Source organism: Balaenoptera musculus, chromosome X (genome assembly GCF_009873245.2).
Source record: "Balaenoptera musculus isolate JJ_BM4_2016_0621 chromosome X, mBalMus1.pri.v3, whole genome shotgun sequence".
Lineage (NCBI taxonomy): Eukaryota > Metazoa > Chordata > Mammalia > Artiodactyla > Balaenopteridae > Balaenoptera > Balaenoptera musculus.
This window is the reverse complement of record NC_045806.1, coordinates 92,129,456-92,155,552: the sequence shown is the minus strand read 5'-3', so window position 1 is coordinate 92,155,552 and position 26,097 is coordinate 92,129,456. Positions and strand designations below refer to the sequence as shown.

General features: G+C 40.7%; 1 protein-coding gene across 1 annotated transcript in view; it reads left to right on the top strand.

Moving 5' to 3' along the window:
• Window positions 1-1,507: 1,507 nt before the first annotated feature.
• GUCY2F (guanylate cyclase 2F, retinal) overlaps window positions 1,508-26,097 on the top strand; it is a 78,672-nt gene continuing 54,082 nt past the window's right edge. The window contains exons 1-5 of the mRNA XM_036839306.1: window positions 1,508-1,573; window positions 1,755-2,505; window positions 11,888-12,189; window positions 23,840-24,194; window positions 25,577-25,661. Coding sequence (XP_036695201.1) covers window positions 1,508-1,573; window positions 1,755-2,505; window positions 11,888-12,189; window positions 23,840-24,194; window positions 25,577-25,661 — 1,559 coding nt within the window. The remainder of the gene's footprint in view (window positions 1,574-1,754; window positions 2,506-11,887; window positions 12,190-23,839; window positions 24,195-25,576; window positions 25,662-26,097) is intronic.

The following is a 26,097-nucleotide window of genomic DNA, read 5'->3' as shown; positions in this document are numbered from 1 at the left end:
GGGTCCTTCCACTTGCAGCCTTACTCTCTGAATCCAAATCTAATGGACAGAGACCTTTCTATATTTAGCTCACCTGACTTCTCAAAGGAGTGTGAGATGTGATAAACAATCTTCATCCTCAAAGTGTCATCTTCCTTGTGTTGTAAGATACCACTGTCTCCTGGATTTTGCTGTTTCTCTGGACTTTTCATGGAAGTTTCCTTTCTCTCTGCCTGACCTTTAATTGTTGTGGGTTTTCAGGATTTTGTCCTCTGACTTCTTTCTCTACTTTGCAACTCTCTTTTGTTGATCTTATACACTGCCATGTCTTCAATTACCCTCTATCAATTGATTACATTCAAATTTATATCTCTGGCTCAGCTTTCTGTTACAAGATCCAGTATGTCAAATTGTCAACTGGATCTTGCTACTTGGATATTCTACAGACATCATCAGTTCAACGTGTCTAATAGAATACATTATATTTCCCACCCCTTCCTTTAGTGGTCCCTATCTCAGAGACTTATATCATTTTCTAACCAGTTGCCTAGCCCAAAATCATCTTGGAGTCCTCCTTTTTCCCCCTTACCTTCTACATCTTGTCAGTCACTAAGTTATTATTGGCTTTACTTTCTTAATGTCTTTGATGTTTTTAATCTTGGTGGAATTCATCTCCATTCTTCTACGTCTTTACTACCACTCTCTTGGTCTGCCATCATTTCTCATATGGATTACTACAACAGCCTCCAAACTGGCCTCCCTGCCTCCAGTCTTGTCCCCTTTCAACCCATTCCCCACACTGCTACTTGAGTAATCTTTAGAAAATGAAAATCTTATTATATCATTTCTCTGCTTAAAACTATTATCTACAGGATTAGATCTAAAAACTTATGAATGGCATATAGGACTCTTGGTGACCTGGCCCCTGCCTTGGTTGACATCACAGACCCGAGCAAAACAAATGCCTTGGAACTGTGAGAATCTAATATATCCTTTTCCTTTTATAACCTCTGGGCCTTACTGTATATCGTTCCTTCTGCCTAGAAGGCTCTTAGCAACAACCCCCTTGCAACCCCATTCACCTGGCTAACTTTTCTTTCAATACTTAACTCAGAGAGACGTCCCTCCTCCTCCCTCTTCTCCTCCCCTGAAATTTGGGTTTGGGTGATCCTCTCTGTTTTCCTCTGTCTGGGCTACTTCAATCATAGCACTTCTTACTCTGCTTTGCCATTATCTATTTACATCTGTGCCTGTCCCCAAGAGGGCAGTGTGGTGGAGAAAAATGGACATATTTGAAACTATAATAATGATAAAAATATCACAAATATAAAGTTAATGACCTGCCAAACCCTGTTAAAAGTGTTTGCTGTATGTTAATCCATGTAATCCTTACAACACTGTGAGATGAGCAACTATTACTGAAGTTGAATCAACAGTACTTGGTGATGGATTGAATGAGGGACAGAGAAGAAGGAAGAGTCTCAGCTGACTACCAGGTTTCTGACCAGAGCAAGTAGATGAAGGGTAGATGGAGGCGCCGTCTCCTGAGATAAGGATTACAGGAAGTAGAGGAAGAGGAGAAGTTTTGGTCAGGGTAGGGGAGAGAAACTTTTAGTTAGGGACTGCCATTCCTTGGCCATTCTTTCATAACTGTTATTTCCAGAAGTTTCAGGAATAATGTGAGTAATATACCTTTTCTTCTGATTGACAGGCATTTGGAAACAACAGTATCCATCTCGGGACAGCTGCCTCACCTTCCAGTATTTCTTCATTAGCCTGCTGGAAGCAGGACGGCTCTGTTCTTGGGACCCTGGCCTTTCTCACACCTTATGCTCTGGTTTTCGGCTCCCGGAAGACAGCGAGGGCACCATGGCCTTGCATCCTTCAAGCTCCTGTGGTGTTTGTGCCTCCTGGCCCTTACGTCCCTCCCACAGCAGGTATGGGCAGCCCCCTACAAGATAGGGGTGGTGGGCCCTTGGACTTGTGATCCGTTGTTCTCAAAGGCCCTGCCAGAGGTTGCCGCTCGGTTAGCCATTGAGCGGATCAACAAGGACCCATCGTTTGACCTGGGTTACTCTTTTGAATACGTGATTCTCAATGAAGACTGCCAGGCTTCCAGGGCTCTATCCAGTTTCATTTCCCACCACCAGATGGCCTCAGGATTTATTGGACCGGCCAACCCTGGCTACTGTGAGGCAGCCTCACTCCTGGGAAACAGCTGGGACAAAGGGATTTTCTCTTGGGCCTGTGTGAATTATGAATTAGACAATAAAAATAGCCACCCGACCTTTTCTCGGACACTCCCTTCTCCCATCCGGGTGCTGGTAACCATCATGAAATATTTCCAGTGGGCTCACGCTGGAGTCATTTCCTCAGATGAAGACATTTGGGTGCATACAGCCCATCGAGTTGCAAGTGCTCTTCGGAGCCGCGGCCTATCTGTAGGGGTCGTCCTGACCACAGGACAAGACAGCCAAAGCATCCAGAAAGCTCTACAGCGGATTCGCCAGGCAGACAGAATTCTCAGTGAGTGCCTTCTCCTGGCTCAGCTTTAAATGTGGCTTCAGTGAAAAGATATGACAATGTCCAAAATTTTCCTATCCTCACACCCTAGGATAGCACATCACTCTCCAGTTCTTCATGCATTTGCCCCCTTTCAATCACACTCGGGCCCCAAGACTATCCTGCTTCAACAGAGCCTATTTTATGAACTGAATAAAAGTACAAAGACCTCTGTGGTTACAATGCCCTTGGGTGCCAGTGCTGGCTCTCAGCACCTGGGGTGGGGGGGAAGATTAGCATCAAGAGCAACTGTGGTCACACACCCTCCATGCCCTTAGGACCCCAGCAGTTTCAGATCAGCCAAGAAGCGGTGTTCTTATAGCTCTATTTTTGTCTGGTCTAGTCACTGAAGGGAGATTTACCTTTGATTCCCTTCTGGGTACTTTCCCTCATAGATGCCCAGTGCCCTTGTGTCATCACATCTCACTAAGAACCTGTCTTCTCTGGACTCAGAAATGCACACCCACCCCTTCTCACTTTCCACTCCCTGAAAGCAGGGCTTCTCTCTCTGCAGCACACAACGAGCCAATATGGAGGGAGCTAGCTGATAAATAAAAGCATATTAAAATGAGAAGCCTGCCTAAATTGTAACCTTTCCCCTCCCAAGAGAAGTTTTATGTTCAAAGATGATTCTTGCAGAGACCATGAACCAAGTGTAAAGCAAAGGACTGACCCACTGACCCAGGGCGAGTTGGGTGCATTTTGGGAAAGGGGAGGGCTCTTCCTGGCCCTCTTAAATCAGATGGAAGTCTTTTACATATACATACTGCAAGCCTTTGTGACACTTGGTTTTGATTTTTTTTCTATTCTAATTTTTTAATCTCCACTTTACCTTTTTTCTGGAAAGTAGCAGTGATCTGTGGGAACACTGCTCATCCTCTATTGCAGTCACTCCATCGCTTTAGGACAGATAGCTCAGAAACTACTTGTCAAACTGATTACTTCTAGGATTAGACCTGGTCCCAGTCATTTCCTTAACATAACAATGGACTTGTTAGAGAATGGTCCAGCTTAGGGCTGGCCTATACCCAGAAGCCCATTTTAAGTTTCAAGTGTCTCCAGTATTGGACCTTAATTATGATCATTATGGGAGGATGAGGGCAAGAATTTTTAGTTCCAGGAACTATAGTAGTCTGCTTCCAGCTCCAGTCTACAAGATCCTATAAATGTTAAGCAATCAGTGTGGCTCTGATTACTTCATAATAGAGCTTGATACTTTCAAAGCAGAGCACAGAATTATTTTTAAAGATATAAAACCATTTCCAGGGAGGAATCATGCCAGAAACAGGCTAACATATTTAATATCATAACTTTATAATATGTTACAAATCTTCATGAAGCCCAATGTCTCCTGCAAGTTTACATTCCATGAGTGTTTCACATCCCACCCATTCTAAATAGTATACTCTTTGAAATGACATTTTGGCCTCTACCATGAAATGTTAAATAAATCCAGGCCCCGAAGCTCTTTGGGTTGTCAGACTGAGAGAAGTTAGGATTGAGTGTTTACCACCCACAATTCTTTTGAGGCAGGGAGGTAGCAAATGTACAGATTATCGCCGTACTATTAGAGATTCATTCCTTTAGGTCAATGGTTCTTACCCTGGCCGCACACTGGAAATACCTGGACATCTTTTCAAAATGATTGGGGCCAGAGTACCACCTCCAGACATTCTGATGGTCTGTGGTGAGGCCCCAGCAAAGGTATTTTAAAGAGCTTCCCAGGTGCTTGTAAAATGTAGCCAGAGTCAAGAACCACTGCTTCAAGTTCAAGAAAATGTAAATAAATGTTCCCTACTTTAAGTTACCAGACGATTTTTTGTCTTAATATGACTTTGTTTAATCAGATTGCTTTCTGTATAGCAGTGTGGATCAGCTCGCTAAGGGAATGAAAATTTTAAGATGGGGGTGAGGGGGTAGGAGCCTGGAAGCCTAGAGACGGAGGTATGTGGTTATGCAGCAAAGAAAGACCCTGGGTAGGGAGAAAAGCAGCAGAAAACGCAGTAGGGACTCAGAAAGGGAGATAAAAGGGAGTGAAGACAAAGCTCTCCTCTCCAAGATTTTGCCCCGGGTTTCTGACAAAACATAGACAGACTCAGGTGAGGCGTGCTGGGACCTCAGCGTCATGAATCAGAACGTGGGTAGGTTGGGGCGGATGCAGGGAAACTGAGCCATTGGCTGAGCTGCGACCTGAGTAGGACCTCGGGCACCTGAGTGTGCACTGTCCAAAAGCGTGTGTGGTACCCACACTTGGCACAGCTAGTTTTTGGTATCTGAGGGCACTCCCAGTGATGGGTGGGATGTGACAGGAGGACTTGCAGAAGGGGAGTGAGTCTTAAAGCAAGGTAAGCCTGTTGTCCACTTGATCATCCATTGAGACTAGTGCCCCAGCCAATAGGAGCGTGAGAAGCAGGATCCAGAGTATGAATATAAATCGAGTATCAGGACTTTAGCCGCGAGGCCTAGGGTTCAGGGCACATCTCCAGTCCAATCAGAGAATGGGAGATCTGGTGAGAAACTGAGCTAGAAGTTAATGAGTATGGATTGGGCCAACTGAGCAGTGAGGACGGTTACAATACACCAGATCCGGCATCTACTCGATCAAATCTCTAGCTGATTTTCTAGCCCCTTTCAACTGGTAGGACTGAGCCTGTGAAAGTATTCCTAGCTGTTGACTATTGGGACTGAAAAAGCACTAAGGTTTTTGTGGTGACCTCAGCTGAGAAGGGCTGAGGAAGGCAGTGCCTGGCCTCTTCCTTATTTTGCTGGGTATGAGGCTACTTCTTAACACTGTGGACCCCCAAGTAAACCTTCAGAGAAGGACCTTTTATGATGTACAAAATATAGTGGAAAGGGATCCCTTCCTTTGGAGAGGACTGGCAATATTTGGAAGTAATGGAAATAGCTGGAAGACTGGTTTTGTCTGACCTACTCACGACAACAGTGACCAAAGCCCCATGTGGCAGTGGCAGTGGTGGCGGCAGTGAGAGATAGTGGTGGGGAGGGAGGGTAGAGCTGCTATGCCACTTCTGTTCCTTGTAAATTTATGTTTCCAGTTATCACTGGCACATTACTGGAGTCAGAAGGAATGTCTTTCTCAGAAACTGGTCTAAATTTTGCTTACACAACAGCAGGACAATGATAAAATTTAATAGTAAAGATGATCATAACAATAATAATGGTTGTGGGCTCTTGGAAAGGGAAACAGCAGGGGTGTTACTAGAGGCTGCCATTGAGACAATGAAAGCAACCATAATACCACTTTACATGTGAACAGCTCTCTACAGTTTACAAGGTATTTGCATATAGATAATGTCATTTAATCCTCAGGGTTATCCAGGAGCAAGGTATTTTCTTCCAAGTTTTACAACAGCTGTGAATCTCACATAACAAGTAGGTAGGTGTATGCATTATTAACACCAAAGAATGGGGTAAATGAAGTCCCAGAGAAGGGGGGATTCAGGATTCAGCCTCTCCCAGATTGTCAGCTCACTTCCTTTAAGCTTCAGAGGCAACTACCAATTATCTTTGTTTCTGACAAAGTCATATACGAGAGATATTAATCAAGGACAAAGGCCTCAGCTTACAGACAGGGCTGCTGTATGTGGTTTTCCCTGCCCAAGGGAATCTAGCTGAGTGGGCATGAGGGCCACAATTCAGTTCACTCTCTGCTCCTTAAACCATGAGTCCTGTTGGAGATTTGGATCCAATGGCACAAAAGAGCATCACTCACCAGGCAGAGCACCTGGGGGACTGCAATTTCCCAGAAGTTCTTTTGCTAATTCTCACAAAGACTAGCAGGAGGCCCCACTAAAAAGCTCTTTAGAGAACTTTTCAAATGGCTATTTCGAGCCCTCCTCCCTTCTCCTCACCTTTTTGCCTATCAATGCTTGGCTGATTGTGAAATCCTTTCAATTTGGGTTTACAAGGTTGTTGAACCATTTGGGGATTCCTTTAAATCCTTCCAAATTGGGAATGCTTCATTACAGTATGATGTTCGGTAACTAGGACACAGTCAGAATGTCCTTCTCTTGTTCTTCCAAAATCAGATACTTTATTACTACCTCATTGTCAGAGACCTGGCTGGCCTCTTCCATCTATTGAAGATTCTTGACATAAAAAAACCCCAATAATAATAATAGCAATGATAATAGCTAATATTTATTGAGAATTTATTATATGCCAGTCATTTTGCAAGGGTTTTATATGGACCATCTCATTCAATTCTTACAACCTCCCTGTAAAGTAAGGCCAATTACTATTTAATGCACTTCACCAATGAGACTTTGGAGGCTGAGAGAGGTTAAATAACTTGCTTAAGGTCACACAGCTAGTGAGTGGGAAAACTAGGATATGTATTCAGGTTGATCTAAAGCAGTGCCTCTCAAACCTAAGCATGATCGGAATCCCCTGGGGGGCTTGCGTCCCTCCTCCAGAGTTTCTGACTCAGGAGGGCTGGGATAGGGTACCAGAATCTGCATTTCTAACCAGTTCAAGGTGGTGCTGATGTTGCTGGTCCAGAGACCATACTTTGAGCATCACTGGTTTAATGAAAGACTTATGCTCTCCTGCCTCCTGTCCACTTGAGGGACGCCCCTAAAGCATACTCACTTGACATCCTGTGTCCCATGGTGTATAATTTAGCCCTTCCATTTTTCTCTCTTAACTTTTGGGCCCACTGATGAAATTCTTTTAAGTGCCTCAAGGTAACAAGTATCGCCCCAGTTTTCCTCCAGTAATAAGAATAGTGATACTGTAATACTATGGCCAAGAGCCTTAGTGCTGATAGGGAATTTGGTATACAGTTTGGTATAGATAAATGTAAGTAAATGTAAATGGTGAAAGGACAACTTGCTCTCTTGAATGGGTCCACTGTCAGTAATGATAGAATTATTGAAGACCCAGCCCAGGAGGAAATCTCTAAACAGCTAGGCTTCCTGCGTTTAAGAGCCCTTACCTGCATAGCAGTTTAGGAAAAGCTGAAGAAAACATACGTTGCAAAGTATGGAGAAATATTAAAAACATAAGCTGGGCAGCAATAAAAGTACTTGTAATAACAGCTTTACTGGGTATGAAGAAACACGATCTGATGCAGACAGAATGGCCATTGAATGTAATATGTGTCTGACAGCATGCTGAGCTACTTGGACCAGTTTGACACTGGTGGCAGGTAAGTAAGTGGTGGTCTCAGGACTTAAGGCCAAAAATGTGTGCAGTGTCCTCAGTCGATAGAAATAGCCACACATCGTGTACTACAGTGTTCTTAAAGTGTGGTTTGAGGGCCTCCTGTACTGAATCACACTTTGGGCGGTGGTTGGGAAACATGCAGATTCCAGAGCCTCCCACCCTCTTTTCATGTATCCATTTTATAGAGTGCATGGGGGAGAACTGAGGGGAGGAAGGCGTGAATCTACTTGTTTCAGAGTGTGGCCAGATGGGGCTGAATCCTGGGGGAATGTGAGACCTGGGATAAATCACACTGTATGTTCCCCTCCTCCTCTGGCCTGCTTACTCTCCCATCTCTCAACACTTGTTAACACGAAATAGGTTAAAATGAAGGTTAGTGGTAGGAAATGTCACAAAAGGATTAAAATGAAAGTTAAGGACAGTAGAATGGAGGGTTTCTGTGGATTGGGAGCAGTATTGTGGGCTCACAACATGAATATGACTTCTAAGAACTTCTTCAGCAATAGCTAGTGAAACCATTTTCATCTCACAAGGTGTGAAGCTGGGCTCAGGTTCCTCCACCAAGCGCTCCATAGCCGGTAATCTGGGAGAAATAAAATTTGCTTTTGGAGAAACACAGTTCCTCTACCTCGAGGAAGTATTGGATAGAGTATTTCAATATAGGAAGAGAGGTAGGAATTGAATGACTTGGGAATTGGCTTCTCCTGGAGTTAGACATTGCCTGCTGCTAGCATTGAGGGTGAAAGAGAGGGTCCTGAGCAGCCTGCCATAGTGGGTACCACAGCATGAAGACATAGCTACTAGACAACTCAAGTGGGGCTCAGGTGGCTCAGAGAAAGTGCTAATATCATATCCTAGTGAGATGGGATCTCAGGAGGATGTATCTCCTGGTCCTTGTTTAGGCTATAGAGTGGCTTGACTGTGAACAATCAGGATGGAAACTTACAAATTAATATTACTCAGTGATCACCTGTTGACCCAGGTCTTGTCAAGGATTTAAGGTTTCTGTCCGCTAATCCTTTCCTGACAACTTACAGGTAAAATCCCATTTTAATGAATGTCATTTTGAGATAATAAAGCTATTTAGTAAAATAATCATGTAGAACAGATGCATCTACAAATCCCTATTGACAAAGCACTCAATCTATTAAATTAAGATGGTGCTGTTTGAACTCAGTATTTATGCTTTCTGTTTGAATCGTGTTCGATGGCAAAGTCTTACCTTGCAAAAAATAGAGTAGCTTGTGATCATTCCCTCTTGAGGCTTCCATTTCATCATCTGTAAAATAATGGGGGGAGTAAGACAGGCTAGATGGTCTCAAAGGGTCTTTCCAGTAATAAAAATTCTGACTCTGCCCAAAATGTCCTCTGTGTGGGCCAATGAAAGGAAAATTAAGGGGAGGGTAAGGTCTTGACAAAACTTCTTTCTGAAATTGTTTCAAACATTCCTTGTTCATTGGGTATATAATATGTACCAGGATACAGAAATAAAATACAGTTTTTGACTTCAAGGAACTCATGGTTTCATAGTAGAGGCTGACATAAATAAATAAGGGCAATGAATCTTGTAACTGCCATGACAGAAGACAGTTTAGGGTACAGTGGGGCTCTAAACCAGTGTCACAAGTTGGTACCCTAGTAAAAAGAATGGCAGATGGAGATCGGTGTGCAGGAAGCTTATTGGGAGAATGCTTTCAAGGACAACACCTGTGACGGAGAGGCAGCAGTAGGATTGGAAAAAGAGAAAAAAAATTAAACTGTCATGCAGTCACAACAAAGGTCCCAGCCAGTCCCAGTGGGAGCTCTGGAGCTGGGGTGGCCCTTCAGTATTGTCCAGAATTAAGGAGTGTTGGTCTTTATGCCTCCATATTGACCAGTCATTGGGTACAGGCAGATACAGAGAAAGGGGTGCAATGTGATAATAATTGTTTAATAGCCAGTTTATCGGGGGAGGAGGGGAAAGCCCTGATTTGTAGCATTTGCTAATTTCCATGGTGTTATAACACCCACCATGGCCAATTTCAAGCTACCAACATGACATTTACTAGTTCATAATATCCCTGAAAATTTAACCATAGTCTCTTGTGAACCAGCACAAGCCAGCTCCAACGCACTATGGAGGGGATGCAACCTTGGGAGAGGTGGTTCTCCTCAGCTGAGGACAATCCCCTGAGAGGTATTGGCTATTATCTCCAAACATTCCCAGCAGCTAGGAGAATGAATGCTTCATTCCTGAGAGTTGCATCTGACTGGCACACCGCAGCGCCCAATACACGTAGTATATGTTAAAATATTTGCTGTATTTCAACCAACACAAAGCACTTAGTTCTATTTAATATTTTCCATCCAGGGAAGTAATTTTAATATTCCTTTAAGTTAATTAAATGAATTTTATCTCTATTGGGTAACCTTGGTCTCATAATCTAATCTCTGTTTTTGTAGACGATCCCAATACTGACCCGCTTGCCAAGGATACTGTTGGAAGAACTGACCAGCTACCCGAAGCACCTGACTAAACTCAGTGTTTCCCCTCAATGGACATGTTACTGAATTAATTTGACCAAAGTGATTCATGTTTAATGGTGTAGCCAAACTTACGGAGTTAGGGGCCTTGGGTTCTAGTCTCTCTTTCTAAATCCAATCATTGCCTTGTTAGACCTCTCTGTCACTCCATTTTCCCATCATACAATGCGTGATTATGAACAAGGGAGGCTGAATTCCTCGTGTGGCTCAAGAACTAGCTCCAAAGATATCCCTAGAGTATTCAAAGGAATACTTTGTGCATCAGAATACATATAGAGCATCTCAGGGTAATTATATTGAAGGAGCTAATAATGGTCATTTAAAAATTCAAGTTATGGTGTGTGTGTGTGTGTGTGTGTGTTTGGTATCTAAATCAACTTCATAACTTACTAGGTACACCTTAAAAAATAAAGGGTACCAGCTCTGGCTCAAAGGGGAAATTTTCTGAGGGTATCTAACAAGTGCAAAGAAGGTTTTTGAAAATAGATGAAGCAATATGTAAATACCAAAGACTAGTCATTGAACGTAGTTTAAGCATACTCAGTTCCTGAGATTAAAGGTTCCATGTAAGCATGTATAATTAATATTTACCAAAGGCAGTAGGGTCTTTGCCTTTCTTCAAGGAGCTCAGAATACTTGCCAGGCATTATCTAATTAAACTACTCAATGTACCTGTGAAATGCATTGGAATCTACATTTTAAAGATGTGGGCACTGAAGCACAAGTGGGCTTAAACTAAACTCATTTAGCATGCCAAGGGCGAAATTGGATATAAGACTTTCACTCTCATGATCTAGCTGCCATTCTTCAACCGTGGCCTCCACTAATCCACTCTATTCTAGCATAGCCTTGCCAAGCAACATAGTTTCATAAGTCTAGGGAGAATTAAAGTGAGTGCAAAGTAATTCCAGTTATAGGGAAGTTGGATTTTTAAAAATTGAACATATCACCCGTAATATTAGTAGCATTTACAGCGGAGTGTGAGTTAGTGCCATTCATTGTCTATAATGGCCTTGGTAAGGGTGGGAACAGTTGGTCAACATCTGTTGGAATGTATGTCTGTAGGAGGTAGGCAATAAAAAGCAACAGTGGCTATGGGAATATCACCCATCTTCTCCCTCTAGCCTTTTTATTCTTAGGTATAATAATAGCTACCATTTATTGAGCGCTGTGTGCTAAGCCCATTGTATGTATTCCCCCTTCAGTCATCACTACCACCCCATGAAGTACATATTTACTATCTCCATTTTATGAATGAGGCAGAGAGAAGTTAAGTAATTTACCTAAGGGTATACAGCTAGTAACTGGTGATGTTAGGATATAAACCTAGGTTTTCCAACTCCAAAGCCTCTTCATTATGCTACCTCCCACTTGCTATATTTGTTTATTCCAGTCTAGTACTAGGCTCTGCAGCCTGTAGACATGTCTGATTTTTCCCTATTGCCTAATCAGCGTCCCTGAAAATACCTCAGCCTCAACTCAGGGTTTCAACATCTTGTTCATCTTAAAGACATAAGATAGATATCATTTAAAAATTGGTTATAATACAATTATTTGTTTCTCCCAATCTGTAGTTTTTGGTACTATATTTTACTAACATATTGCCACCATAACCTCCCTGCTTTGTCGGTTTCAGTAATCATCATGTGTATGCATTCGACCTTGATTGGGGGAGAGACTCAGACGCATCTCTTGGAATGGGCTCACGATCTGAAAATGACTGATGGAACCTATGTCTTTGTTCCCTATGATGCCCTGCTCTACAGTTTACCTTATAAGCATACCCCCTACCAGGTTCTAAGGAACAATCCAAAACTCCGGGAAGCCTATGATGCTGTGCTGACCATTACAGTGGAGTCCCAAGAAAAGACCTTCTATCAAGCCTTTATGGAGGCAGCAGCTAGAGGTGAAATTCCTGAGAAGCTGGAGTCAGATCAAGTAAGTGCAGATTCACAAGTTAATCATGAACAGAAAACCTCAAAAATCAGGAAGGTAAATATTTTTCCTATCAGGTGCCTCTATTCCATAGGAAACTCAGTCAATAGCAGGCAACCACACACAAATTAGAAACACCTTTTGTTTGCAGAAAACATTTATAAAACAAAGATACATTATTGGAGTTTTTTGTTTTTGCTTTTGTTTTTATCTTCAAGCAACCTGCAATGATAACATATACAGCCATGAAGAAGAAATAAAATGTGTTTAAGAACAGGGAAACAAAACTTTAATATATACTAGTGCCATTCAAGGGGGCATAGTAAAAAGAAATCTTGTTTCTGACCTAAGTTTGGAACCAATTCAACAATAAGAGAGCTGGTATATAGGAAGATATTACCATTATTATTGATAAAGCTGGTACTGGAGAATGCGGCTTCTGTCTATATGCATTTGAGTTTCCCAGTATTGAATCTGAGGGTTGATCAGACTTCTCCATCTAGTTACCAGCATTGCTGGACCCCTATATTTCTGCCCCGTGAGGGCATGCCTTTTGTAAAATGTACAGCCTGAAAGAGCATAGTGGAGCTTACTCCCGAGAGAAAGAAGTTAGGAGGGCTTGGGCTACATCTGTTTAGTTCTCCTTCCCAACTAACCAGTCAGATTAAGTCACTCCTTTGTGGGAAGGAATGAGTAAGGGGTTGAAGAGGTCAGGTGTTTTTTGCTAGTAGAGCTATCTCTATATGAAAGGAATCATTTGGAATGGGGAAGAATTCCTCCCTAATAATATACAAGAAATAATATTTATGTATGTATACATGAATATATGTATAAACATATTTCAGATCAAATCACAGCCATTTGAGGGCTAGTGGAAGGAAAAGCAGTGGGGACAGGATGAAAGCAAGGAAATGAATGGACAAAAATAAAATGGACCAAAAAATGGGCAAAAGACAAAAACAAAGAGGGAAAAATACAAAAGAGACAAGGAATATGAGAGGAAGATGGGAAGGCCAAAGATAGTTAGATTAGAAAAAATACAGAGGGGGTTTTTATAAGTTAGAGGCCAGATGTAGAAGGCAGTCATTTTCAGAATGGCCCATCAATAAGTTTAAAAATTCTAGCATTTGCTAACATATTGTATTAGTTATAATGTTCTGTTATAACTAATACATTAGTTACAATGTATTAGTTATAATGCTCTGGCTGTAACTAAGAGACAGCTCAACACAAAATGGCCCAAGTAATTGTTTTTTTTTCCAAACTGGAAGATATGGGGGCTTTAGGGTCAGTTAATTCAGCTGCTCAGTGATGTTATCAGTGAACCAGGTTCTTTTCATCTTTCCACTTTACAATCATAGCATGCTAGATTGCCCTCATGATCTGGTTCTTCTCCTGGTCCCAAGATGACTGCCACAGTTCCAGACATCATGTCCAAGTGCAACTGTCTACAGACGAAAATGGGGAATGTCCCTCTCTTGTGTCTCTTTTTAAGAGTGAGGAAATCTTGCCCAAATGCTCCTCAAGCAGACTTCTCCCCACACTTTCCTGGTCACAGTCGTGTCCCATACCCATACCCAAACTAATAATTTAGAAAGAGGAATGAGGCCATCGTGATTGACCCTATGTCTGCTGGAAAAGTGTGCAAAAAATTGAGATTCCATTAGCAAGGAAGAAGGCTATCAGGTAGGCTGGTGGTTGTGCCTAACACTCACATTCTCCATGATCTTCTCCTTTTTGTATACTATTTATTCCTTTATCCTGTGCACTGCCTCTCTACCTGAATAAATGATTCAGATGAAACTTAGGTTTTCTTAATCTCTTTCTGTCCTGAGTATTGATAGCAAAGATTTTGCAGATTCTTGTTCTAATAAAAAAAAAAGTGACCAGCAGAGATACTAACAGTGTTGGATTTAAACTTTATTGCCACAGATATGTTTGTAATAAATCTTTCTTTTAGGAGACACACACATGTTTAATTGAAAACAATTCATTGATTTGGTCAAGGAAGGCAAGAATCCCTCAAACTGCTAAGAATGATTGCTCAAACCAGTTGTTTGGTGTATTTATAGGCAAGCAATCATATGGTGAATTTTTGTACTTTTTATCCAATGATACGGCATCACATAGTTACAAGACTAAGTCATCTTTTTACTTTAATCACAGGATTGAGGGAAATAGAAAGGTGTGTGTGTGTGTGTGTGTGTGTGTGTGTGTGTGTGTGTGTGTGTATCATATGTATGAGCAGATATTTTGATACAAAAAATTCAGACCTTCTACTCTTAATGTTTGATCCAATCTCTTTGAGCTTGTGGAAAACATAAGGTAATTAAGGTAAAAAAAGACGCCATTAGTGTGGTTGCTAGGCAACCTGTACTCTAGACGAGGAAATGGAGAGAGTGAAAACAAAGACTCTAAAGCTTATTAAAAAAAAAAAAGCTTTTTTGGATACATTTCCACCCCCACTTTGCAGGTGCCTTGGCTTTACTTTCATAACCAAAGAATGATAGAAGAGTGAGACAATTATTTTCACATCTCTGATAAACAAAACCCCCTTTTTTCCTAAGTTACCTTGCTAAAAGGTATTTTTGAAGGGAGCTAGTATAGCAGAAAGAACATATGATAAGAAGTTAGACAGGTTTAAATCTCAGCTCTCACTCTTACTAGCTGCGTGTCCTTGGGCACGTTACTTAGATTTTTGAGTCTCAATTTTACCATCTGTAAAGTGGGTTAGTGATCTACAGCTTCTAGGATTATTGTGAAAATTAAATAAAGTAATACGTGTGAAGTGACTAGCAGAGTGCCTGGCTTATAGCTACTTCCTTTCCACCTTTTCTTTTTGGGGCCAGGATGACCTTATTGGTTGATGGTGACCTAGCATCTAAGTTACAGTCTGACCTGAACTTCCTACTCTCTTGAAGTTTTATGATTACTGGCACAGAATCGTTCAATAGTTCCAGCTTTCAAAATTATCTCACTTTCAGAATTCCAAATGGTATTTTCTCAGATCAAATTATGTAGCTCAATGTTTGCTTATCCCTTGGCTCCTGTGGTTTTTTCCTATTCAGTCAACAGATCAACAACTATTTATTAAGCACCTGCCACGTGCCATGCACTATGCTGAACTTCAGATAGAACAGTAAACAAGACAGGATTTTTGTCAGTAGTGTGTTGGAGCCAGTTCATAAAAGCCAATTGTGTGCCTCTTTGCCAAACACTGTGTTCAGTGGCATCATGTTGGTAGCTTGAATCAGGCATTGAGAGTATTTACACCACAGAAATTGGTAAATGCTGCAAATAAGAGTCTTTTTCCCTTTTCATAGAGCTGTTGCCAACATTTACTAGCATATCACTTGTTCCTGCTCTTATGGGGCTTAAATTCTAATGAAAGAGAGATTGTAAATGAGTAAACAAATGTATGAGAAAGATGGCTGTATTTCTCCCTTGCCCAATAACTTCCAGTGGCATTGAAATTTCTATATATAGGCTATATTGCTTATAGAAGTGGTTTGCATCCTCTTTTAGTTTATATACTTGCCTATTCAAAAATTATAAAAAACAAAAAACTATCAAAGTGATGCATGCACACGATTTTAAAAGTCAAGAAATGCTAAAACGTTTTGTATCAACAACAAAGCAGTTCCTAGGCCTTCTTCCCACTCTTCATCAGGAACAACCACTTTCATGTCTTTTAGTTCTTTATTGTGGTATTTATATTTCTAAATACCATACTGCTACTGGTTTCTTGATTACTCAGTTTTGGACATTATTTGTTGACTTCCCATTATAGTTGAGGATTGTTAGCACTTATATACTTCCTTGCCCTCCTTCAGACCCTCAATATAGTTATGTCACAATTTTTAGTTAAATTCATATTTTGTGTTTTTAACATTATACCTGTCTAAATATCATTCATAGATGATGCATGTGGTATACTATGGTAATAATTCATTTCAAGTATAACTTTTGATTTTTACTGGAGTTAATAATTACTTTATTTTTTAATTTGTTTACCTTAATTTGGATTTCTAAGTCTTTCTGTACTGTCTGATAAAGCTGTAGAATCCTCTCAAAACAATTTTATACACAGTAAAATCTGTTAAATCCCTATCAATTTCATTTGTTTATCCTGAGGCTCTCTGTCCTCCTATTCCAATCTAAACTTGTTGTTTCCTAAGGCTGCTATACAGCTGTTATGGTAGGATCTCTCTTTTCATCACCCTGGAAATTCGCTTTCTCTTTCTTCTGTGCCAGATTCACTATTCATGACTCTCATGACTCCCATTTTCTTGTTTACTCTCTCATTTTCGTTGAGTGCATCCTTTAGTAGCTTCTGAAAAAGGTATACTGGAGGTAAACTTTTGAAATTTTGCACTGAGAGTCTTTATTCTAGCTTCATTATTGATTGATAGTTTGATTAAATATATAAATCTAGGTTAAAAATTATTTTCTGTTAGCACTTTGAAGACATGGCACATTGTCTTCTTATTTCCACCATAGGTGTTGAGAACTCCATCGTCATTCTTATTCCTGATCCTTTGAAGCAACCTGTTTTCACTCCTCCTTATCTCCCCTGGAAACTTTTAAGGTTAACTCTTTATTCCTGAAGTAATGAAATTTCATGATTATGTCCGGGTCTTTGACATGTATTATGCTGTATATTTGGTGGGACCTTTCAATCTAGAAGCTCATTCTGCCTAGAAAACTTTCTTATGTTATTTTTTTTTGATAATTTCCTCAACAACATTGTCTTTGCTCTTTCTGAAAATATTATTAGTTGGATATAAGATTGCCTGGGTTGATTTTTTAATTGTATTATTAGTTCTCTTGTATCACCCATATCTTTGTTTTTAGCTTTTCTTCCTGGAAGAATTCCTCAATTTTGTGTTCTGACTCTTTTACTGATTAAAAAAAATTTTTTGCTATCATATTTTTAATTTCCAAGAATTGATTCTTATTGTTTGATTATTCTATTTTTATAGCATCCTGTTTTTGAATATGGTATTTTCTTATATTTCTCTGAAGATATTCATTATAATTTCTTTGAAGTTTTCTCCTGCTCTTTGTGTTTTCCTCAGTTCCTAATTTTTCATGCTTCTTTGTTTTGGTCTTTCTATTTAATCTTGGAAGTTTACCTTAAATGTCTGATGATCCTGGCTATCTGTATGTTTTTGAGAGTGAAGCTTTAAAAGGAGGATTTGAAAGTGTATGTACATGGTGGTTATGTTGACCTGTAGGCTTCAGTATAGGGCAATTGGCTTGCGAGCTGTTTTTTTTTTTTTTTTTTTCCCAATACCTGTAGATCTTGCCTCTTGAGCTAGTCACTTTCTTCAGAGAAGAGTGTTTCAATCTCCTTCCTGGGAGTTGTAATCCTGGTTGTCACTATTCTAGGAGCCATGTTGGGGGAAGTAGGCTGGGATTCTCATCATTAAGTATGAAGACTTTAACTTCATCACTCTTTTTTTATGGCCCACCTCACTCTCACTGTCATTTGGGTCAAGTGTCCCAGCTCTGGAGCTGTTCTGAATCAGTTTAACCTGTTTCCTGCAGAGATCTGGTTCTCCTTCGTAGAAGTGGGATGGCAGAAGTCTAACTGTTCCTTACACAGACATTCAAAGCTATCCCTTTTTTCGTGCTCTGCCTAACCTCCACTTCTGTACATAGCGCCTCTAATTCCTAAGCCTTTCCAGGATTCACAGGGAGCAAATCTGCTTGTTGCTTACCAATATTCCCCTCTTCAGATACTTAGATTTAATCACCCTCCACTCTGCTAAATCAGTTACCACTCCTGTAGCAGCTTTCTATCTTCATATTCTGTGGTCAAGATTATACTTGTCTTCTAGTGCCGTTAGATATGGAGGTTTATTGTTTCTGTTTCTTGTTCTCCTTGTTGTTTGGGAGTGATGTTTGAGAGGAGGAAGAGGGTGAAGGAAAAAAATCTTGATTTTGCTATCTTTAATCGGGAAGTCATGAAAGGAAAAAAAGAAGTTACAAAAGGTATATATGATATTCTTTTATTGGTGGGTTTAATGACAGTCCATGAATTAACTTAGCATTTATTTATTAAGCTCAGATATAACATGGTAGTTAAGAGCATGGGCTCTGAAGACAGACTGCTGTAAATTTACTTAAGCTCTCTGTATCTTCTTTTCATTATTTTTAGGTTGGGAACAATAATAGTACCTACCTCATAGAGTTGTTGTGAGGATTAAATAAGTTAATACACGTAAAGAGCTTGCCTGACACCTAATGATTCCTCAATAAATGTTTTTCATTATTATTGTTAATGTTGTTATTTTTATTATTAAGATGTCCTAAACACTCTGTTGGTGATATAATGGAAAACAAAATAGAAGCAAGATCTTTCCTCCAGTGAAGGGGAACAGTTTTACCATATCAGGGTGCTAAGGACACTGGGTCCAAAACTGGGACTCTATTACATATTTGTGACAAATTCAAGACTGAGACAAGGGTCTTGAACACTAACTTCCATGATGATATTACCAGAGCCCTGTGTTCCTCTTCTTAAATGCAAACAATAGCAGCTATCATGTAGTCAGTGATTATTCTGCACCAGGTAGTTTACATAAATGATTCCATTGAATCCTCAGACCAAGCCTACAAATTAGGTATTATCAACTCCATTTTATGGATGATGAAACTGAGGCTCAAGGTAACTTGTCCAAGGTCATACAGCTGGCAAGTGGCAGAGCTGGGATTCCAACCCAAGTCTACTACCTGGAGTAATATAACCTGACCATTTAACCACACATTAGCCTTTTAAAAAAATTACCTCGTGTCCCATGTCTAGTGCTTTACTCAAAGTAACATTGCTAAGTGACTAATACTTTGATTTGAATGGGTATTTGATTTGAATGGGTATTTGATTTGAATGGATTGTTTTCCTCTGATATAGGAGGTGACAGGGCTTTATGAGGACCTGTGAAAAGAGAAAAATAAATCAGAATGGAGAGACTGGGGGGGGAGGTGGGACATCAGTGAAAAACTTCCTAATTTGGTCTCAGCATGATTGGGCAAGGATTATCACTTTGTACCTTTATATTTTGGCACAAAAAGACTTCTGAAATAAGGTTTTGGTTCCTGCATTCTTCTCTTTCATTGTATTCCCAATGCTTGTTTTCAATGAAATTCTATTGGCTACAAATGCATATTGCTAGAACACACATTTTGGATATTTTTTCCAAATGTGGCCTTATTTGGCTAAGCAAAAGAAATCCTCTGGATTTCTCAGCCAGCCCGGGGGACCTTAAGCTCCTACACCTATTGTTTTCCATTACCATAAATATGGGTGCTTGGCAGGGGGATGCTAGGCCGAAGGCGATGTGGTTAGGACTGGAACATTCCAGGATGGGGCCCACTAGACATGTTGTCAGAAAAGCTTGCCTGCAGCTTACAGTGGCTACAATTGTCTTTGTACTGCATTCTATATAAAATAAGGGTGTTATCTTCATGAGTATCATATCAAACAGATTAGGCTATTAGACATTTTTTGGCTAAGTCCAAGGGTTGAGATCATGCATTATTGGAGGTACCACCTTTAATAACAAGAATTCAATTACCCTTTGGCTTCTTGGTCTCTGTATGCACCTGGCTTTTTGTTCAAAGGTGATGTTGCCATTTTGTCCTTCAACTGGTGCTTTCCAAGCCAGGTGTTTTAATGTATACTTCTAAGGACAAAATTCTTTGGAAACCCGTTTTGTGTCTTTTAAGCACAGTAAATCGGAACTGATGATAGTCAACTTGACGACACCATGAACCATTAAACTGAACAAATTCAAATATCACTTGCTCCTGACCCAGACCTTGTTCTCTTGAATACAAGCTCCAAAAAAGCCTAGGGTAGAGCTAGCTAAAGTCACTGAGTAACAATGAAAGATAAGTTTCAATTATCATTCATTTATTCACAGTTCATTCATTCATTCATTCAGGCTCAGGTCTATACAGCACTCCAAACCAATAGACTGAGTCATCAGTGGTTTCACCATTCTGGCCTGTGATAGAACAAGGCCATCTGCCTGACAGAAGGTCTTGCCAATCCTGTCTTGCTTCTTTAGAACTATAGACAGAAGCCAAGACAGAGGGTTGTAAAGAGTGTCCTTACTTTCCTTGTCCCATCCTCTATCTCTTCTTTTTCTCATTATTTGCAGCAGTTGCAGCTACAGAGCTTTTGTTACCAACGCTAACAGAGTATGCCTTTGGCTTATGGGAAGGGGCAATTACCATTGCTGAAAGGCACAGCAGGTAAAACAGCAACACAAACCAGCTAGAACACAAATCTAAGGCCTCACAGCGAGAGTGGGGCATAGTGACAGCCCCTCTTTTGCAACCAAATGCTGTTGCTACAGCTATGTTCTTTCCTAGCTTCAAGTCCCCCTACCATACTTTTGTGGCTCTGCGTGTGTGTGTGTGTGTGTGTGTGTGTGTATGTGTGTGTGTGTACACACGAATGTGTGGGTATGTGTGTGGTATGTGGTAGAGGCTGGAGAATCCTGAAGAACAAGCTTCAGCTTTCGTTCCTCTTGGGGAGTTGCTGTCAGTCAGCTCTAACAGGGGTCAATCCGAGAGCACCAAGGGCAGCATAGGCTGGTCAGCTGAAAACTCTGTGCGATGGGTCAGCTCAGAGGTGAGGATGATGTTTTTAAGAGTTTAAATCTTTGCTTTTGGTTGTAGGTTAGATGCAGTCCCTTTCCCAGAAGGCTCTGTGCCTTTCAAAACAGAATACTAGCATTCTCCCTGCTCTCAGGGTCTTGCTGCCCTGTGGTATTTTACTCATTTGTTTTACTAGTATTGATTTTATACTCTACCTTCCAGCCTTCACTTATTGTCATAACTTACCAAAGCCCCAGAAAACAGGCAGACTCTTGCAGCAATCCTAAATACCATTAAATGGATCATCTGAGAATGTCAGGAGGGGGAGTTAGTAAAAACCCCTGAAGGGACCTCAGTGTGTGCTAGGCAACTAACTGTGGATGCCTTGGTGGCAGCACATGTCATCCATTCACCATGCCTATGTCTATAGTGTGTGTTAAAGCAGGGTGAAGGGAGATCATTGGAATAAAACTCAGGAGACTGAGATGTTGATTTCTGCTCTGCTATTAGATGCTCTGTTACTGGGGCAAGGTCTTTGGCCTGAACAACTGGAAGAATGGAGTAGCTTTTAACAAAAATGGGAAAGACTCATAAATGGAGCATGAAGGTTTGGGGTAAAGATCAGGAGTTTGATTTTGGATACACTGAAACTTAATATTTAAGTAGAGATACCAAGTAAGCAGTTGACTATATGACTCTGGAATTTAGGAAACAGGTCTTAACTGGAAGTGTAAACCTGACATTTATGGCATAGAGTGGTACTTAAAGCCATGAGAGCAGAAGAGATCACCAAGGGAGTGAGTGTAGATAGAGAAGAGGACCAAGGACTGAGCTGTGTGGCATGCCAATGTTAAAAGATCAGAGAAATTAAGAAGAAACTATAAACAAGCCAAACAAAAAAGTCTGCAAGCTAAGTTTGCTCCCTGGACTAGATCAAGATTTGGGAAGTTTCACAGGAGCTTAGAACTAGAAGAGACCACAGAGAACATCTATTTCAATCAAGAATGCTAAAATAAACTAAGAACCAAGAGACTTGGGTTCTAGTCCTGATTTTATGCCTAGGTGAGTGACCATGACCATTGCAGGACATCTGATCCTGTCCCAAATATCCATAAGACATTTGGTCCACACCAAAAAGGCCTTGATATTTGGTCTTGACCAAAACGTCCATCAACATTTGGTCCATAAGACATTTGGTCCATGCCTAAAGGTCCTTGATATTTGGTCCTCTCCAAAACCATTTGGCATGGACCAAACATGCTCCTGGACATTTTGGGTAGGACCAAATTTCCAGGACCTTTTGGTGTGGACCAAATGTCTTATGGACATTTTGGATAGGACTAAATATGACCAAATCTCAAGGACATTTTGGCATGGACCAAAATCTTATGAGTATCTTGGACAGGACCAAGTGTTTGCTAATCGACCTTGACAAATCACTTAACTCCTTTGGGTCTCTCTTTCATATCTAGGAAGTAAGATAGCTAGACCAGATGACTCCCAAGGTTTAGACATTCATGATTCTATATCCTCATTTTAGAGAGTAAGAAACTGAAGTCCAGAGAGAGGGAATAAGTAACTCGCCCAACATACTGGCATTAGGAAAAGACCCCAGGCCAGTGTGTCTTCTTCTATACTGTTGGTCTTGAACCCTGTATGAATATTAGAATCCCTGGGGAGCTTTTCATAATACTGATTACTGGGTTCCTAACCTAAAGTGTCTCATTTTGCTGGCTGGGTTGTGTTTGGCATTAGTATTTTTGACATTCCTCAGGTAGTTCTAATGTGCAGCCAGGGTTGAAAACCCTCTGCTCTACATTTACAAGGCATGGCAGTGTTTTGCTAGCTGCTACACCACTCTGCATCTTGACTTGTATTTCTAGCACAAAAATGATTCACTCAATTTTAAACCCTTTTATTCAGATGCAGATTGTTACAGGAGGATAGCCTTCTAGACCTTGTGAAACTGAAGTAGCAAGTATCAGCTTTCCCTGAAGCTTAGTAAAATGGCATGACCATAGCTTTCCTGAACTCCATCCTAGAAGTGAAATGTTGTGAAAAGCCACGAAGCCATGGCCAGTGTGGGAGGAAGCATGGAGGGATCATTTGCTCTTCTTCCCCACCTTTTTGGAAAAAGGATACAAGGTTTGTTCCAAAAATAAACTTACAAGGTTAATGAGCAAGGGTATCAGACACAGGACACAAATGCTGTTGCTTTTACCATATTTATATGAGAAGAAGAGTCATGCTGTCCATTGTAGCAGCCTTGTTGCTTTACAGTGGCTTCTCACCAAAGCTTTGCCACTTTGCACAGCAACAGATTATGGGATTCTTGATTAAAACCTACTTTCTCCATACACAAAAACATTTGGCTCTGTATTTGTGGGTGTGTGTGTCAGTGTGCATGTCTGCATGTGTATGAGTTGGGGTATATGTTTAAAACTGTTTTCTAGTGTTCACTTTCTCTGGGGAGCACGTGTCTAGGAGAATAGCCATTTTGAACTTGTTCACTTTCTCTGGGGAGCACGTGTCTAGGAGAATAGCCATTTTGAACTAAGTCGGGACACAGACCTGGACTGTGGAGACACATTATTTATAGTCTTACCACATACACCTACCACTCTAGTAGTGTCAAGCAAATGATTTTACCATGCATAATGCACTAGTAATTAACCTGGTAAATTTCCTTTGCGTGCCTCTTGTCTATTTCATACTTTTTTTTTTTTAGTGCCCTTTGTAACTCTAAATCACTATCTTAGTTTAGGAGCATAAAAATATATTGTGTATGACTTGGTTTGCTCATAAAATTGTCATATTTGATGTATTTAAAGATGTGAAGGCCTGTGGGAGAAAAACAGAAAAATTCAGGGGAGAAACCAAGCAAGTCCTGAGAAACAATTGTTTTTTTTTTTTTTCCTCTGGGTCTTCATAGCTCACCTCCACTCAGACGTGCAGCCCTTAATAATGAACACAGGCTTGGAATACACTCTGAGATTGCTCTAGGGTGACTAGGGCTCAAGATAATTGTAATTTTTAAAAATAGGTTTCACCGTTGTTTGGAACCATCTACAATTCAATTTACTTTATCGCACAAGCCATGAATAATGCTATGAAAGAAAATGGACGGGCCAGTGCTGCCAGTCTGGTTCAGCATTCCAGAAACATGCAGTTCTATGGATTCAACCAGTTGATAAGGACAGATTCAAATGGAAATGGAATTTCAGACTATGTAATCCTGGACACCAACTGGAAAGAATGGGAACTCCACAGTACTTACACTGTGGACATGGAAACAGAGCTGCTACGATTCAGAGAGACCCCAATTCACTTCCCTGGTGGCAGGCCCCCTCAAGCAGATGCAAAATGCTGGTTTGCAGAAGGGAAGATCTGCCAAGGAGGTAAGGAATGGAAAATCAATGGTAGTCAATTTGGCTCAGCTTGGGTTACAGGGAACCTCTTAGGAGAAGGCATATTTTAATATTGGGACACTCATAGAATCAATCATTTGCATTTAGGTGACATAAACATCTTGGCACTCTACATAGTTAATTTAAAATAATAAGGACCATGATAGGTACTTTGTAGCCTCGAATAACCATCCACAATTTAAAAGCCCCCCCTACCTGTTTTTAAAAGGATCCCACTCCCAAAGAGGTTTTTCTAATAAGAGGAAGGCATGATGCTTTTTCTTGGTCTTTTGTAGGCTGTGATCTGTGACTGTTCCCCCTGCTAGAAAATTCACCTGTCCTTCCCTTGATGTATCCAAATCCTTTCAATCAGGTTCCACCACAGAAATACCATTTTCCACCCTCTCCTCTCTGAACTCCCGTTGAACTAAAAGTCTGTACCTCACAGCTTAGCACAAAATTGCTTTTCAGTTGTTTCTTGTGTATTGATTGTGTCTCTTCCTCCCAAATGGACTGCTCCTTGAGGGCAGGGACCAGAGCTAATAATTCTTATACCCTCCAACCAACCAACACTGTTGGCATCCCATGAATACTTGCATTTGATTGACTGATGGAACCCCTCTAGTTTGTGGAAGAGGGGAAACTCCATCCAATCTCTGAGAGCCAGAGGGGAAATTTGGAAGGATCTATACTATTCCTATGCAAGTGTACCCCACACCCTTCTAAAACCAAATGCATCTATTTGAAATAGACTTCAACTTCTACTTTGTTTTAGCGTGACATACCCAGCTACCTCTTTACTTGCCTCATCATATATTTCCCTCTGAAATCTTAGTAATCTATCCAAATACGTAGATTTTACAGAGGACAATTTACATCCTAGTGAAAACACTAATTATCAAAACCAGACTGACCCTTGAAGGACAAGTGTTACGTTTTTCACCTATAACTCATGAGGTCTATGGGCTCAGGTGAATTAAAAAGGTCTTTTATTTTATGAAGCCAACATAATACCCTTCGCAGGTGAGATAACATATTTATTCTCAAGAGCTCTATTGCTGTCCAACTTAAATTAAAGTACTCAAAGTTTTCCATTCGTGGACTTTTTTTCTCCAAGGAAACACCCAGGTCAGCCTTAATTCATGTGATTTGTTATTGTCAGAGTGGTGAGTGGTTTTGCTTCAGAACAGTGAAATTGCTTTCTGTGTCCATAAAGTCAACAAGACAGACTGTGCTGGAGAAAAATAGAATTAAGTCAGGTAGATGTAGCTTGATTTTAGAGTCACCAGAAAGCACGAGGAGTCGCTCAGTGGTGCCCTTTATTTACAGCCTCTTTCTGATGCCATTCTTCCCCCTCCTCTTCCTCTCTGCAGGCATCGACCCTGCCTTCGCTGTGATGGTCTGCCTTGCCTTGCTTATAGCCCTGCTGTCTATTAATGGATTTGCTTACTTTATAAGGTACATTTTTTTTCTTTTTGTATATAAAAACACAAGCCCATTATAGCCTTGTTAATATTGATTTCTGGGAAGTCATGTTTCAGTACAATTGCCTCATTACATGACCCACTGATTTTCTTTTTTCCGTAGTGATTTACCATCCCTACCGGCCCCATTTAGAGTGAAGTGTTTTCATGATGCCAAGAATAACTTCCTCAGCTGTGTTGTCAGTGTTGTCGCCTGTGAGCAGATCTGGCTCTCAACACTATCGTGAAATAAGAGAACTAGTACTTTAGGGCCTGCCTACTCCCTAGCTGTGCTCCCTTTTCCACTGGCAGAGTCTCCTATAACCACTTCCTTCCTCAAATGGTATGGAGTGGTAGGTATGGACTGGGATATTTTAACAAGTTCCAAGAGTTAGGCAGACTTTGGCTAGAACCTAAGATTTGGGAATAAT